General features: G+C 44.3%; 1 protein-coding gene across 3 annotated transcripts in view; it reads left to right on the forward strand.

Annotated features, from left to right (window-relative positions):
• The window catches only part of PCNX4 (pecanex 4), a 150,477-nt gene that overhangs the window by 62,498 nt on the left and 74,284 nt on the right, over positions 1-13,695 (forward strand). For all 3 annotated transcript variants that reach the window (XM_089676543.1, XM_089676544.1, XM_089676545.1), the window contains 2 exons: positions 4,992-5,171; positions 8,717-9,210. In XM_089676543.1, coding sequence (XP_089532669.1) covers positions 4,992-5,171; positions 8,717-9,210 — 674 coding nt within the window. The remainder of the gene's footprint in view (positions 1-4,991; positions 5,172-8,716; positions 9,211-13,695) is intronic.

The raw sequence follows: 13,695 nt of genomic DNA on the forward strand, positions 1-13,695 counted from the left end.
AATCCATTGAGATCATCTGCCATGACCGATCCGGTATGGGCAACGGTCGTAGTAGACCCCAGGCCTTACTTCTGGTGGGCTTGTTTCTCTGACACATGGCGCAGGTTTTCACATATAGTTCACAGTCTTTCGCCATGTTTGGCCACCAGAACGTCCGCTGGAGTAACTCTAGAGTCTTCGCATTTCCAAAATGTCCTGCTAGAGGATGATCATGGCAGTGCCCCAGTACTAAGGTTCGGACCTCCTCAGGTACCATGATTCGCCCTTCTTTCCAACAGAGACCCTCCTTAATCTGTAGAGATACCCCACGTGGGCTTGGCATTCCTATGGATGCGGTTTGAAGCCTGGAGCGTAGCTCCGTCTGGAGGGCAAGGAAGTTTCCTGTGGACAGGATGGTGTCTGGTCGAGGAACTTCTTCTGGTCTTCAAACATACGTGAGAGAGCATCTGGCTTTGTATTCTTGGACTCGGGTCGGTACGTGATGTGGAACGCGAATCTGGCAAAGAAGAGTGCCCATCTTGCTTGGCGTGGTCTCAGACATTTGGCTGTCCTCAGGTATTCCAGATTCTTATGGTCAGTAAAAATCAAGATTGGATGTAGGGCCCCTTCCAGTAGATACCTCCACTCCTCCAGCGCTGTCTTGAAAGCCAGAAGCTCCCGGTCGCCAATATCATAATTTCTCTCTGCGGACGTCAACTTCCTAGAGAAAAATGCTTCCAGGTGCATAATTTCCTTGGTACCCTTTCGTTGGGACAGGATGGCCCCAACTGCGTTCTCCGAAGCGTCCACTTCCAAAATGTACGGCAGGGAGGAGTCAGGATGGCTAAGGATAGGGGCAGTAGTAAACAGCTTCTTCAAAGTCTCAAATGCTGCTTGAGCCTCGGGCGTCCACCGAAAACGGGTTCCCTGTTTGGTGAGCTGCGTAATGGGAAACACGAGGCCTGAAAAGTTCTTAATAAACTTTCGGTAGAAATTGGCAAATCCTATAAAGCATTGTACGCCCTTCTTGTCTGTGGGTACTGGCCATTCTAAGATTGCCGAGACCTTCTGGGGATCCATCGCAACTCCCGTGGTGGAGATGATCAACCCCAAAAATGCAATGCTGTGCTGCTCGAAGCTGCATTTGTCAGCTTTCGCATACAGCCCATGTTGGCGTAAACGTTCCAACACATTTCTGACATGACCCCTATGGTCTTCCAGAGAAGGGGAAAAGATCAAGATGTCATCCAAGTATACTACCACAAAAATGTCCAGATAATCTCGGAATATGTCATTAATAAAATGCTGAAATGTGGCTGGGGCATTGCACAATCCGAAGGGCATGACAAGATATTCGAAGTGCCCGAATCTTGTGCGGAATGCAGTCTTCCACTCGTCCCCCTCCCTTATGCGCACCAAGTTATATGCGCCCCTCAAATCTAACTTGGTAAATATGGCTGCTGTCTTTAACCTTTGGAACAGTTCCGGGACCAAAGGAAGGGGGTAACGATTCTTAACCGTAATCCTGTTCAAGTCACGGTAGTCGATACAGGGTCTGAGTGACTTATCCTTTTTTTCGACAAAGAAGATTCCCGCCCCGGCCGGTGACGTGGAGGGGCGGATAAACCCCTTCTCGAGGTTCTCGTCAATGTACTCCTTGAGCACCTCCAACTCTCGCTCTGATAGGGGGAAAATCCGTCCGAACGGAATCTCGGATCCGGGTAGGAGGTCGATGGGACAGTCATAGGCAAGTGTCAGCACCCCGCTTACTAAAAACGTCTAAGTAGTCGTGGTAGGCCGGGGGAATGATCTGGATAAGCTCGGTGTCCCCATCAATACAGAAAAGCGACTGGGGAATCACAGAGGTTGGGGCGTGACAATGTTCCTGGCAATAAGATGACGGGAACTGGACAGGCCCCATCTTCCAATCAATTTGGGGATTGTGTGCCTGCAACCACGGGAGTCCCAGGATAACTGGAAACAGAGGGGATGCGATAGCATCCAAACGAAGGAGCTCCCGGTGATGGTTACCTACTGTGGTACGGATAGGTGGGGTCTCCCGGTCCACCAGCCCTGACTTAATACGTGACCCATCTGCTAAAAAGATATTAAGCCCGTGTTCCCTGGTCTGGAGAGGAATATTCTGTTGGGTGGCAAAATCTAGATCAATAAAGCAACTACAAGCCCCGGAATTGATAATTGCTGTTGCTGACACAGTTCTCCCTGGGAGTTGAAAAGACACGGGTATGGCTAAATAATTGGCGTGATTACTACGTTTAGAGGAAACAGTAGAGAAAATGGAAGCACACTTACCCAATTTCGCTGGGCAAGAACGCACCACATGACCAGTTCCCCCACAGTATAGACAGAGGTTGTTCTCCCATCGTCTCTGGCGTTCCTCCACTGATAGTGATGGTCGTGCCCGCCCGAGTTGCCTAGGTATTGGTGTTCCCCCAGGATCCAAGTTTGAGCCTCTTCCTGGCAGGGTTTGGACTGGAGTGTGGGCTAGTACCCATGGGGGTCCTGGTTCTGGGCTTGACCTCTCTAACCTGCGTTCCCGTAGTCTGCGGTCGATCTGTATGGCCAGGGTGATGAGATCTTTCAGATCGTCAGGCAGGCCCACCCTGGCTAACTCATCTTTAAGTGCTTCAGACAGGCCCATGCGGAACTGGTGGCGTAATGCGGCATCATTCCACCGGGTGTCCCCCATCCAGCGTCTGAATTCAGCTGCATATTCCTCCACTGCCCGGTGGCCCTGCCGGAGAGAATACAGGGCCGATTCCGTGGATGCTGCCCGCTGCGGATCGTCATAGAGGACTGCCATCGCATTAAAAAAGTCGGTCATGGACCCTGGGTGGGGGTCGTGGGTCTCCAGCAGCCGGTGGGCCCAGCCCTGGGGCTGATCCAGGAGTAAGGAAATGATGAAACCGACCTTCACTGCTTCAGAAGAAAATGTCCGGGGCTGCAGGCTAAAGTACAGCTGGCAGGTGTTCCGGAAGGCCCTGAATTTTGTTCGATCCCCGCTGAAGCATTCCGGTAACGGTACGTGAGGCTCCGGTGGAGGCAACGTGACTACTGCCTGGCTGGGAGGTTCTGAGGGTTCTCCTGCTGCAGTGGCGGAACCCGAGCATTGAGGTGGAGCCGCTGGTGCGACCAATGTCTGAATTCGGCCATCGAGGTGTGTGTAACCCTCCTGCAGCGATTGGAAGGCTTGTGTTAGTGTCGCCAAATGCTGACATATGTTTTCCAGTGGGGATGGTCCTCTTCCAGGCTCCGTCATGGCCGTATGGTTCTGTTATGAACCACCTAGCGGGGCCTCTAGCAGTCCACAGGACAGGATTCCCCAGGGCACGGAGTCTAAGCCCCAGTCTGCTTGTTCACCAGGGCCCCTGATGGTGGGGATGGGCTTGGAGCAGACAAGGACCAGGTCGCGACCCCTGAGTACCCCCCGTCCGTGGTAGAGGGACCCGCCAGAGGTATATGTAGGTAGAGAGCCTGACGTTAAGAGGTGGAAGACTGGATCCGAGCGGGATGGATGGATGGCAGAGTAGTAAGCGTGGTCAACGAGCCGGTTCAGTAACAGTGGGATCAGCGTAGTACAAAGCGGCAGGCAGAAGAATAGTCAGGTCACTCGCAGGGGTCGGCAACAGGAGTTCGGATCAGGTATGGGAATGTGCAGAAGAGAGGTCAGACTAGCCAGAGGATCAGAGCAGGAGAAGTCAGTGGAGGTCAAGTTCAGGCAGGGTCAGCAACAAATCTAGGATCACAGGAACACAGGAGAAAAGACCATACGGCAATGAGTGTCAGTGCAGGGCAGGTTTAAATAGTGCGCCCTGCCCTGCGATTGGTGCCGGGCGAGCGGCCGCGATCGCAAGTGTGCATGCGCGGCAGCCGCCGTACAGGTCTCAGAGTCTGTCGGATCGTATGGATCGGTGATCCGCGCATGCGCGGAGTCACTTGCCGCTGAGATCCCTGACACAAACTGTGAATCTTTGACCAAAATTCAATAATGTCCTTGCTGAAGGTGTAGGCCATTTATGTTCCCCTTGAAGCATGGCTGAAAAACTCCTAGAGATGGAATCCCTCTGTCATGCCTTCTTGCTACGACATTGCTAAGACACTCCCAGCTTTTACTGGCTATCCCTCACCATCACAGAAACAGGCTTTTTTTCTTTAATTCAAATCCCCTTGCATGCACTATCTTTTCCCAGTCACAGTAGCTTAGAGCACAGTGGAGCTGCAACAGAGCAGATGGTGAACTACACATGTGAAACGTTTTGAGAACTTGCTCCTGTGATGGTGGGGGTGAGCAGTAACAGCTGGGAGTGCCTTGGCAATGTCTTAGCAACTAGGCATAATGGAGGATGTTATCTCTGGGAGATTCTTTCAGCCTGGTTTTGGGAAGTACAGTTTGTAAATGGCCTACACCTACAGAAAGGGCATTATTCAACTTTGGAGGTGAACTAATCCTTTAAAGCACACCTGTCACTAGCCAGACAACTCAAACTCTGCATATTGTGAATAGATACATTAGCAGACGTTACCTTGAGAGCACGTACATGTAAAAGTGTCAGTAAATTTTGAGATTTAGCCAGGTGAAATAATATGTGGATCTTCGCTTTACCTATAAAAACCAAGCTTGCTCCCACTCATCCAAGCTTCTTTTTGATCGATGAGGCTGTCTATCAGGACCAATAGGAAATCTCAGTAAGTTTGGGGGGAGGGGGGGACCAAACTCATCTTTTACAGGAAAAGATGTAATTTTCATTTCATTTAAATACTTGAATCTCCCATTTTATAGGTTGTTTAAAATCTTTTCATCATATTTGAGTTGGCCAGGTTTGCCATTAATTATAAAACTGTTCCAGCTGCATGTAATCAACATTCTTTAAAATGAGACGATACTTTTTATCTTCAGTGATAATTTTAAATTTGAGTTTTCCCTCTAATACTGATCTTTTCCTATATACAAGGTTGTGTATACAAAATGAACAACTTCTCTTTCTCTGTAGGTTTGTTGTGTCTGTGCCAGCTTTAGTTTGGGCCAACAAAATCTTACATGTCATATTCCTGTTTCTGCCATTTCTTTGGGCTTTGGGAATTCTACCCCCTCTTGATGCACTAGTCCTCTGGGGAATGGAGCAGACTCTGGACTTTGTCTTGGGAGGATCGCCAATGTCCAGTAACTTGCGGTAACTTTATTTTGCTTTCATTTTATACATTCATAAGGTTATTGCAGTGTAATCAAAATATTATAAGGCTTTTGTATCTTTTCTTTAAAGTCTAATAACTAAGTAAAAAAATTCACATTTTAAATACAGCCTACAGGAAATATATAGATATATTTAAATATATATATGACAATGGAATCACAGTGTGCAATGGGATAGCAACAGCTGAAAAGGATACAATGCTACACGTGAAAAGGAGACTAGAGCCCAACCTGCTGGCTGAATAGACAACTACATAATATTAAAGTGGAAGAAAAGCCTAAGTCTTTATTTTTAAAAATGTTCTCTCCTATCTGTTTTTCCTAACCTGTATAAAAAGGTATATGCACTTACCTATTTTTAGTCCTGGCTGGTCAAGAAAGCGCTCAACAATGGCTTGGAATCCCAAAAGCCATGATATCAGCCATAGGCTCCCATGGCCTAGCCATTGTCGGCACTCCGTCTTCTCCCCTGTAGCAGCTGTTCACTGAAATAGGAAAGCTAGAGCTGCAAGATCACATGACCAGGAGCAGATCTAAAAAAGGGAATTTTATATATGGACACATGGAATTGGGATTTTTCTCTTTTTTTTTGTGTGTGTATTCTTGTTTGGGATTGCTATTACCCTATATCTTGTAGTTAAGAAAGCCATAGCAATTTAGAAAAAAAGAGTAGGTAAAAATTAGAGGAGGTTATTTTATATAAAATGCATGTGTGCACATTATTGATTTTTTTGTATATGGAAAGAGTTTTGTTTTTTTTGCTTCCCTTTTCTGAACTCTATTGATATGAAAATAAAAACTGATTAGGTAGAAAAAAAAATAGGTAAGTACACAAATCCAGCTTAGGCAGGATAGGTAGGAGGGGGGGACATTTTTAAGAATAGTTAGATTAAATCTGGATACACACCTAAAGTTTTTTTTTTTTTTGTTTAACCCAGCAGGCCCAGCAATGTTAGTGTGGCGATCTCCCCTGCTTAGCTATTGTGTTCTGACAGGGGGACTGCCCCTTCGCCAGAACACATTGATCAGCACTGGCAGCCAATGGCACTGATTGGATGCTGGTTTTCCAGCATGCTCAGTACTGGCTTCTAGAAAAAAACGTTCATAGGGCACATCTGTAAAGGGGACCTTGGATGAGAAGATGACAACCAGTAGTTTGTGGCGGAATGGAGACATGCACTGGGCAGCACTAATAAGAGTATGAAGCAGACTCTGGGTGAAGGAGAGAAGAGACAAGCAGGTGCTTCTAAGCGCAATAGAAAAGGGGAGGGATACAATACAAGAGGTGTGACCATCTCTGAAAACATGCAGTAGAGAGGTCCTCTTGTTGATGGGACTTTAAAGGTACAGGTTTATCAAATAATGAACGGATAGGTCAACAATTAAAAATTATCAATTTTTATTTTATACAATCTTAAAAAAGACATACAAAGTGTGGTGGTATTATCAAGAGCTGGTGACTCAATAGTAATATTATGAAGATCAGTCATGCATGTATTGCATCTGACGCTTTTCGAGACCAATCACCGTCTCTTCTTCAGAGGTGCTCAAAAGGCATGACACCTGCAACAAACATACATATTAGTATATGTCTTTGTACATAGGAATTTTCAACTTGGAGTGTAATTAAAAACTTACATGGCCCCATGTGGGGACAGGAGAAATGAAAAAGAACCGCCAGGGAATTGAAAGACATTAGTTTCCATGGATGCAGCCAAGGATTTCATAAGCCTCTAACAGCAATGATGAACAGGAAACACAGAGAAGGAAAGTTGCAAAACGATAGCTGCTGCTCAAACATCTCCTGGAGCGGCCCGCCCAACCATACCAGTGGCAAACCAGGTGTTGGTCTGCACATTGATACTGATAAGGTGGTGCTGTGTAAAATAGATAATACATATAAATATAGGTAATAAAGATATGCCAACAAGAGTGAAACATCACTAAGCAATTTTCAGAAATAAATGCACTTACTGGGGAAAAAGGGGTCTGGTAATGACTTAACTCCAAAAAACCCAAAACGAGTTTATCAAGGAGAGAGAGAGACCACTTCTGGATTGTTTGCCTATAATAAGTAAACAGTGGCAAATATATTCAGAAAGGTTCAAAGACCAAGTACTAAGCACATATAGTCATTACTGTGCCTTTAAATGTATCACTGTAGTTGTCCAGCAGAGTATAAGTCATATCATACCCAGTTATTGTGGTGTGTAGACATACCAGGCTGCATCTGCCATGTGCTGACTTGTTAGTCATCTTATATATCCTCCAAAGGACTTGAAAAAGCTCCAATGAGCTTAAAGTGGGGCTTCTAAGTGCAATAAGTCCAAATAGGCTTTAATAAGTATGGTTAAAAACACTTACAGGATAGAATAAATAACAGGCTCATAAGGGGTTCGTCATTGTGCAGGGCTCTTTCCACTGTATAGCAGCCTGCTGTGCCAGCCAGCAGCTCCAGGGGGAGCTCAGGGTGAGGTGCCAAGATGGCCGCCGCTCTTCCGGAAACGCTGGAAAGCAGGCTATCCAGATAGAACAGTGGTTCTTAACCTTGTTGGAGGTACTGAACCCCACCAGTTTCATATGCGCATTCACTGAACCCTTCTTAATTATAAAAATAAAATATGATTTTTAAAATTCAAAACATAGGTATATATTTAGGTATATATTTATACATAGGTGCACAAAATGAACAAAACCGTTAAGAACAAAGAACAAAACCATTAAAACATGATTTTCACACAAAAACAAAAACATAATAATGAATATTTACTGCACGAATCATATGAGTCGGGTGTGGGTCTTCACCTCCGCCGAACCCGCGAGACTGACTCACCGAACCCCTGGGGTTCGATCGAACCCAGGTTAAGAACCACTGAGATAGAATGTAGACCGGAAGTGATGTGAGCGTGGGGCAGTGACGTGTTACGGAGCATGCGCAATGCTCCTTCTTCAAGAATAATAAATAACGTCAATGGAGTGATTTTGGAAAAGGTTCCTGTACTCACTGCAATTACAGTGAGATTTTTGCCCCCATAGAATATACAAACCTTATCAAAGTTGCATCCACTGAATGTTGGATCAAATTCGTATCACAGCAGTGTGAACCTAGTCTAAGAGCTATCTATTTTGTTATTTGTAAATAAACTTGCCCTGAACATAGCCTCAGGTGCACAGTCCTAAAAACCACTGTCATTGATAGTTTTAGGGACATTTCAGAAAGTGTGTCAGGCATGCTCAGTACAAAACAGGCTGCTGTTGGCATATCAGCCTGTCTTTCTCGGAAGCACAGGGTGACAACTATGCTCCATCAGTGACATGCTACAGGTGCAGCATTGTCACCATGCGACAGGGAGAATCCCTACTGGCAAGATTACCAAACATAATTTGAGAAAGAGGAGAAAAAAAAATGTACATAATATGTATTAATGACTTATTTATATTACTTTACATTTGATACACTTCAGTGTTTATTTTTTTTTACATTTGATACACTTTAATATTTTCATTTGTTTCTTTTTGTTTCAGGTTGTTAATCACTTTTATCATATCAGCTGGAGTAACCATATCAGCCTATTTCATTCCAAATTCCATTGGCGTTGTTTTGTTCATAAGTGGATTTGGCTTCATCCTCAGTCTTAATTTAACAGAGATTGCAATTGTCCTCCTCAGTAAAAGCAGCAGGTGTACAAGAATTAGTGATGGCTTCCACTGGAAAATGACTTGGAAAGAGCCGTTGTTTTACTGTGTCATCCTGAGCTTGGTCCTGCTTGAGTCTAGCCTGTTACATCACTTTTGTTATTCAACATTTTCCTTACAAAGCCCACAGGCCATTGTGAGCTACTGCCTCATTGTACTTTTAGTCTTTTTGTGGATGCTCAGAGAAATTCAAGGTGCTTATATTCTGGGAATCATAAGGAATCCCTTTTTCCAAAATGACACTAGGATGCTAAATGTCTTCATGAAAAAACAAAGTCGATTACAGAAAGCAGCTGTTATAAGGAGCATTTTGCTGACTTTGGGTAAGTTTTACATTTCCACAGTTATATAAAGCGTAACTCTAGCCAAGATTGTTGTTTTTTTGGGGGGAAGGGGGTGGAGGGGGGGGGGGGGTTGAGAATGGATATATAGTGAGCCAATCCCCTTGTGCTCATGCACAAGTGCAAACAAATACGTAGGTCGCATATGTAAACAGTGATCGCACCACACATATAAGGTATTGTCATGAACATAAGAGTGAGAGCAATAATTCTAGTGCTAGACCTCCTGTTTATTTCTATACTGGTAACCTGTGAAAATTTTTAAAGCGTTGCCTATGGAGATTTTTAGGTACTGTATTTGCCATTTCACAAGCATGTGGAGTTTTAAAGCCTAACACGGTAGGTATCAATTTACTCAGCATAATGTCATCTTTAATATTTTGCCAAACAATTGGGTATTGTTGTGTTTGTGTGCACTAAATTCATTAAAGTGTAATTTTTTTTCTGAAAATTTGTATTTGATAAATTGCTGTGAAAATATTGTGTGTAAAAATGCAACAACCACCTTTTTATTCTCCAGAGCCTTTGCTTTCAGGAAATGTAGAATGTTTGGGGGTTCTAAGTAATTTTCTAGTAAAAAAAAAAAAAATGCAGATTTTTACATATATGTGAGAAGTGTCAGGATTGGCTGGGGCAGCAAGTGGTTCAGAAAGGTCGAAGGAATCACTACTGGAAGGGAGGATAGTATGTATAAGATTTAAGGTAAAGTCCTTTTGATAATGTTGCAGCGGCTAAACCAGCAATGGGCAAACTACGGCCCGGCGGACCTTTTAATCCGGCCCGCGGAGCTAGGCTCCCGCTAGGCTCCTCTCACAGTCCGCCCTGAAGACCGGTGTAGCATGAAAATCTGTCTCCTATGAGGATCTGTCCCCCTCGACGTATCTGCGCATGTGCCGGAGATCGCCGATCGGCTGCTAATGCCTGAAACTGGCACATGCGCAGATACGTCGAGGGGGACAGATCCTCATAGGAGACAGATTTTCATGCTACACCGGAACGGCGAGAGGAACGCGCGGAGCAAAGGTAAGTGAATTGACACAGGGGGGACTTGGGGACTTAATATGGGGGATGAATTACTATATGGGGGATGAATTACTATATGGGGGATGAATTACTATATGGGGGATTAATTACTATGGGGGATGAATTACTATATGGGGGATGAATTACTATGGGGGATGAATTACTATGGGGGATGAATTACTATATGGGGGATGAATTACTATGGGGGATGAATTACTATATGGGGGATGAATTACTATATGGGGGATGAATTACTATATGGGGGATGAATTACTATGGGGGATGAATTACTATATGGGGGATGAATTACTATATGGGGGATGAATTACTATGGGGGATGAATTACTATATGGGGGATGAATTACTATATGGGGGATGAATTACTATGGGGGATGAATTACTATATGGGGGATGAATTACTATGGGGATGAATTACTATATGGGGGATGAATTACTATGGGGGATGAATTACTATATGGGGGATGAATTACTATATGGGGGATGAATTACTATGGGGGATGAATTACTATAGGGGGGATGAATTACTATAGGGGGGATGAATTACTATAGGGGGGATGAATTACTATATGGGGGATGAATTACTATGGGGGATGAATTACTATATGGGGGATGAATTACTATATGGGGGATGAATTACTATATGGGGGATGAATTACTATATGGGGGATGAATTACTATGGGGGATGAATTACTATAGGGGGGATGAATTACTATAGGGGGGATGAATTACTATAGGGGGGATGAATTACTATATGGGGGATGAATTACTATGGGGGATGAATTACTATGGGGGATGAATTACTATATGGGGGATGAATTACTATATGGAGGATGAATTACTATATGGGGGATGAATTACTATGGGGGATGAATTACTATATGGGGGATGAATTACTATATGGGGGATTAATTACTATGCTTACTATGGGGGAATATTACTATACTTACTATGGATGACACATACACATCATTCATCTACTCTTGGTCCGGCCCCCGGGTCCAATATATGAACCCATTGCGGCCCTCAAGTCAAAAAGTTTGCCCACCCCTGGGCTAAACCAAAATAACCATTTGGAGTTCCACTTCCTTAACATGATCTTGATCGACCCGAGGAGGGGTGGGAAGTTAAAGGAAAAGGCTTAAACTTAAAGGCATTCTTAAGTGTGTCTAGGTGACATAGCAACCTTCATTGCATTTGATTTTTGGAAGTTTATTTTAAGAGGAGAGTGCTCCTAAGTTTCAAATTCTTTCAGATATGTGCACAGACTGCTGTGTAGAACATTGATCTTTGATCTGATCCTGTTGCCTGTTTACAGTGATTTTGGTCACCCCTGGCTATCCTTTCCTGTGGTCACTGACCCTCACCTGTCACCATGGTCCAAGTTTCACATGTACTTGAAGTGTTGCTTCTTACCCTAAGCCTGTATGTTATCTAACCATTCTGCAACATGTCAGAATCTGGACACCCCATGACAGTCCTACTGTAATGGGTGCCTACAGCTTACTTCCTTATCATTTGGGGACTTCTTGCTGCAAACTCACTGATGATACTGACGTCTGTAGCTGCTAGAGTCTGTTCCCTCCTTGAAGTCCTTCTTTGTACAGTCAGGTGTGTCTGGGTCCTCTGCCTTCTCAGTGAGGCTTTTAGTATGGTCCTGTAATATGTTATGATGCAGATTACTTAGTGATTTTGATTGCAGAAGCCACAGGTAGACTTTTGCATCATATTCTGTGTCTGACTTACCGACGGTCCTAGTGACTCTTGAGCCATCACCTGCAGAGACTCTGATTCTGAGTCATTCAACCCCTGAGGAGTCACAGTCTTCTGCTATTATTCCTGAGTTAAAGGAGACCAATGTGGCTATTGATGCAGTGTGAGCCACCCTGAAGCTAGATGAACAGCTTGTTGCTTCTGCCAGTGCTGTTTCCAGCCTGGGGTCATGTAAGGTCTTTGAGGCCACTTTCTCTTGCTCCCCCCCCAATTTTCTAGCTGCTTCTGCATACAGATTGGAAGCACTCTGATTTGCTCTCCCTGACTTTTTGCTGGCTTTGTGACCATTTGGTATGGAATTTGTTCAGCAGTGATCCTTTTCCTCTGTGCAACTGGACATTTCTCGCCTAACAACACGACTATTGTACCAGTGGAGGATGCACATGTTGTTAAGGACTCAACCCATAAGCAACTGGAAGCCCTTTTCATTACTCTGATCTCATTGGTGAACCCAACCCTGCACCCTTTTCTGGCCTTGACTATATCAAGCCATAGGCTAAAGTACTGGACTGAGTTACTGCCTTTTAAGAAGAGCTTCATCTGCATGACCTTTGAGGGACAACTTCTCTTTGGACCATCTGTAGATGTTCTCAACAAGGATATTATGGTGACAAGAGAACTCATCTTCTATAGCAGCAGAAGCCTGAGGTGCAAACCGCACAGTCATCTCCCTCTCCACACCCTCAGCCTCAGTTTTTAGGCTCTCAAAGCTTGGCTTATCATCCATCTACAAAGTCTGGCATTCCATATCTGCTAGATCCTCAGACATGGCTTCCTCCACATGAAGGTGCGCCCCCACTCTCCAGAGCAAGAGGATATTGATTTGATTTGATATTTGCAGATTCCTGGACAGTTTGCAAACCAGGTGCCTGGATGCAAGACGTGGGGTCTCGGGGCTACTTTCTTTATCTCTTCACAGACTGGCTGATCTCCATGAGACCCTCTCAGGCCTTCTGGACCAAAATGTGATAGTCCAAGTCCCTGTTACAGAATTTTTCAGGGTTTTTTTCTCTAATCTTTTCACTGGCCCCAAATCCAAAAGGGGCATCACCATATCTTGGAGTGTTCCAAAATTCCAAATGGAAACAACCCATTCCGACATTCTGGTTCTGTGGACATAAAGATGCTTACTTACATGCGCTCCTCTTTCTATTGCACCAACGTTTTTTTGCTGTAAGGCCTCAGCGCTACCAGTTTGTGTTCCTGCCATTCGGCCTTTGGTTTTTTTTCCTTTATTTGTGTATACTTTTTACTTCAGTACAAAAACAGTGGGAACAAACAAGGCATTAAAATAGAATAATGAAGTAGAACAAATGTTCTGAACCTTGGGTATTCACCAAAGTTGCTGGTTCCAGTTTTGACCCTGTTGTATTTGCATGGTATTCCCATTATGGGATACTTCGACAAAATGCTGCAGAGGAAATAGTTGGCAAGGGCTTTTTCAAGCAGTAACTCTGACTGTCCAGTGCAGTGATTCAAGTAGATTTTGAACCTTCAGAAATCATCACTGGAAATGTTTCATTGCTTAAGTTTCAGGGTTTGGTCCTGGACATATCTCAGAGTGTTCCTTCTTAAGAAAAAGTTTCATACTCTTGGGTCTCAGGTTCAAATTCTTGGACCAATGTAACTTTGTATATACTATACAGTGGGTA

This window comes from Staurois parvus, unplaced genomic scaffold, assembly GCF_062004578.1.
Source record: "Staurois parvus isolate SC_StPar_1 unplaced genomic scaffold, SC_StPar_1.0 ptg000171l, whole genome shotgun sequence".
NCBI classification, from domain to species: Eukaryota; Metazoa; Chordata; class Amphibia; order Anura; family Ranidae; genus Staurois; species Staurois parvus.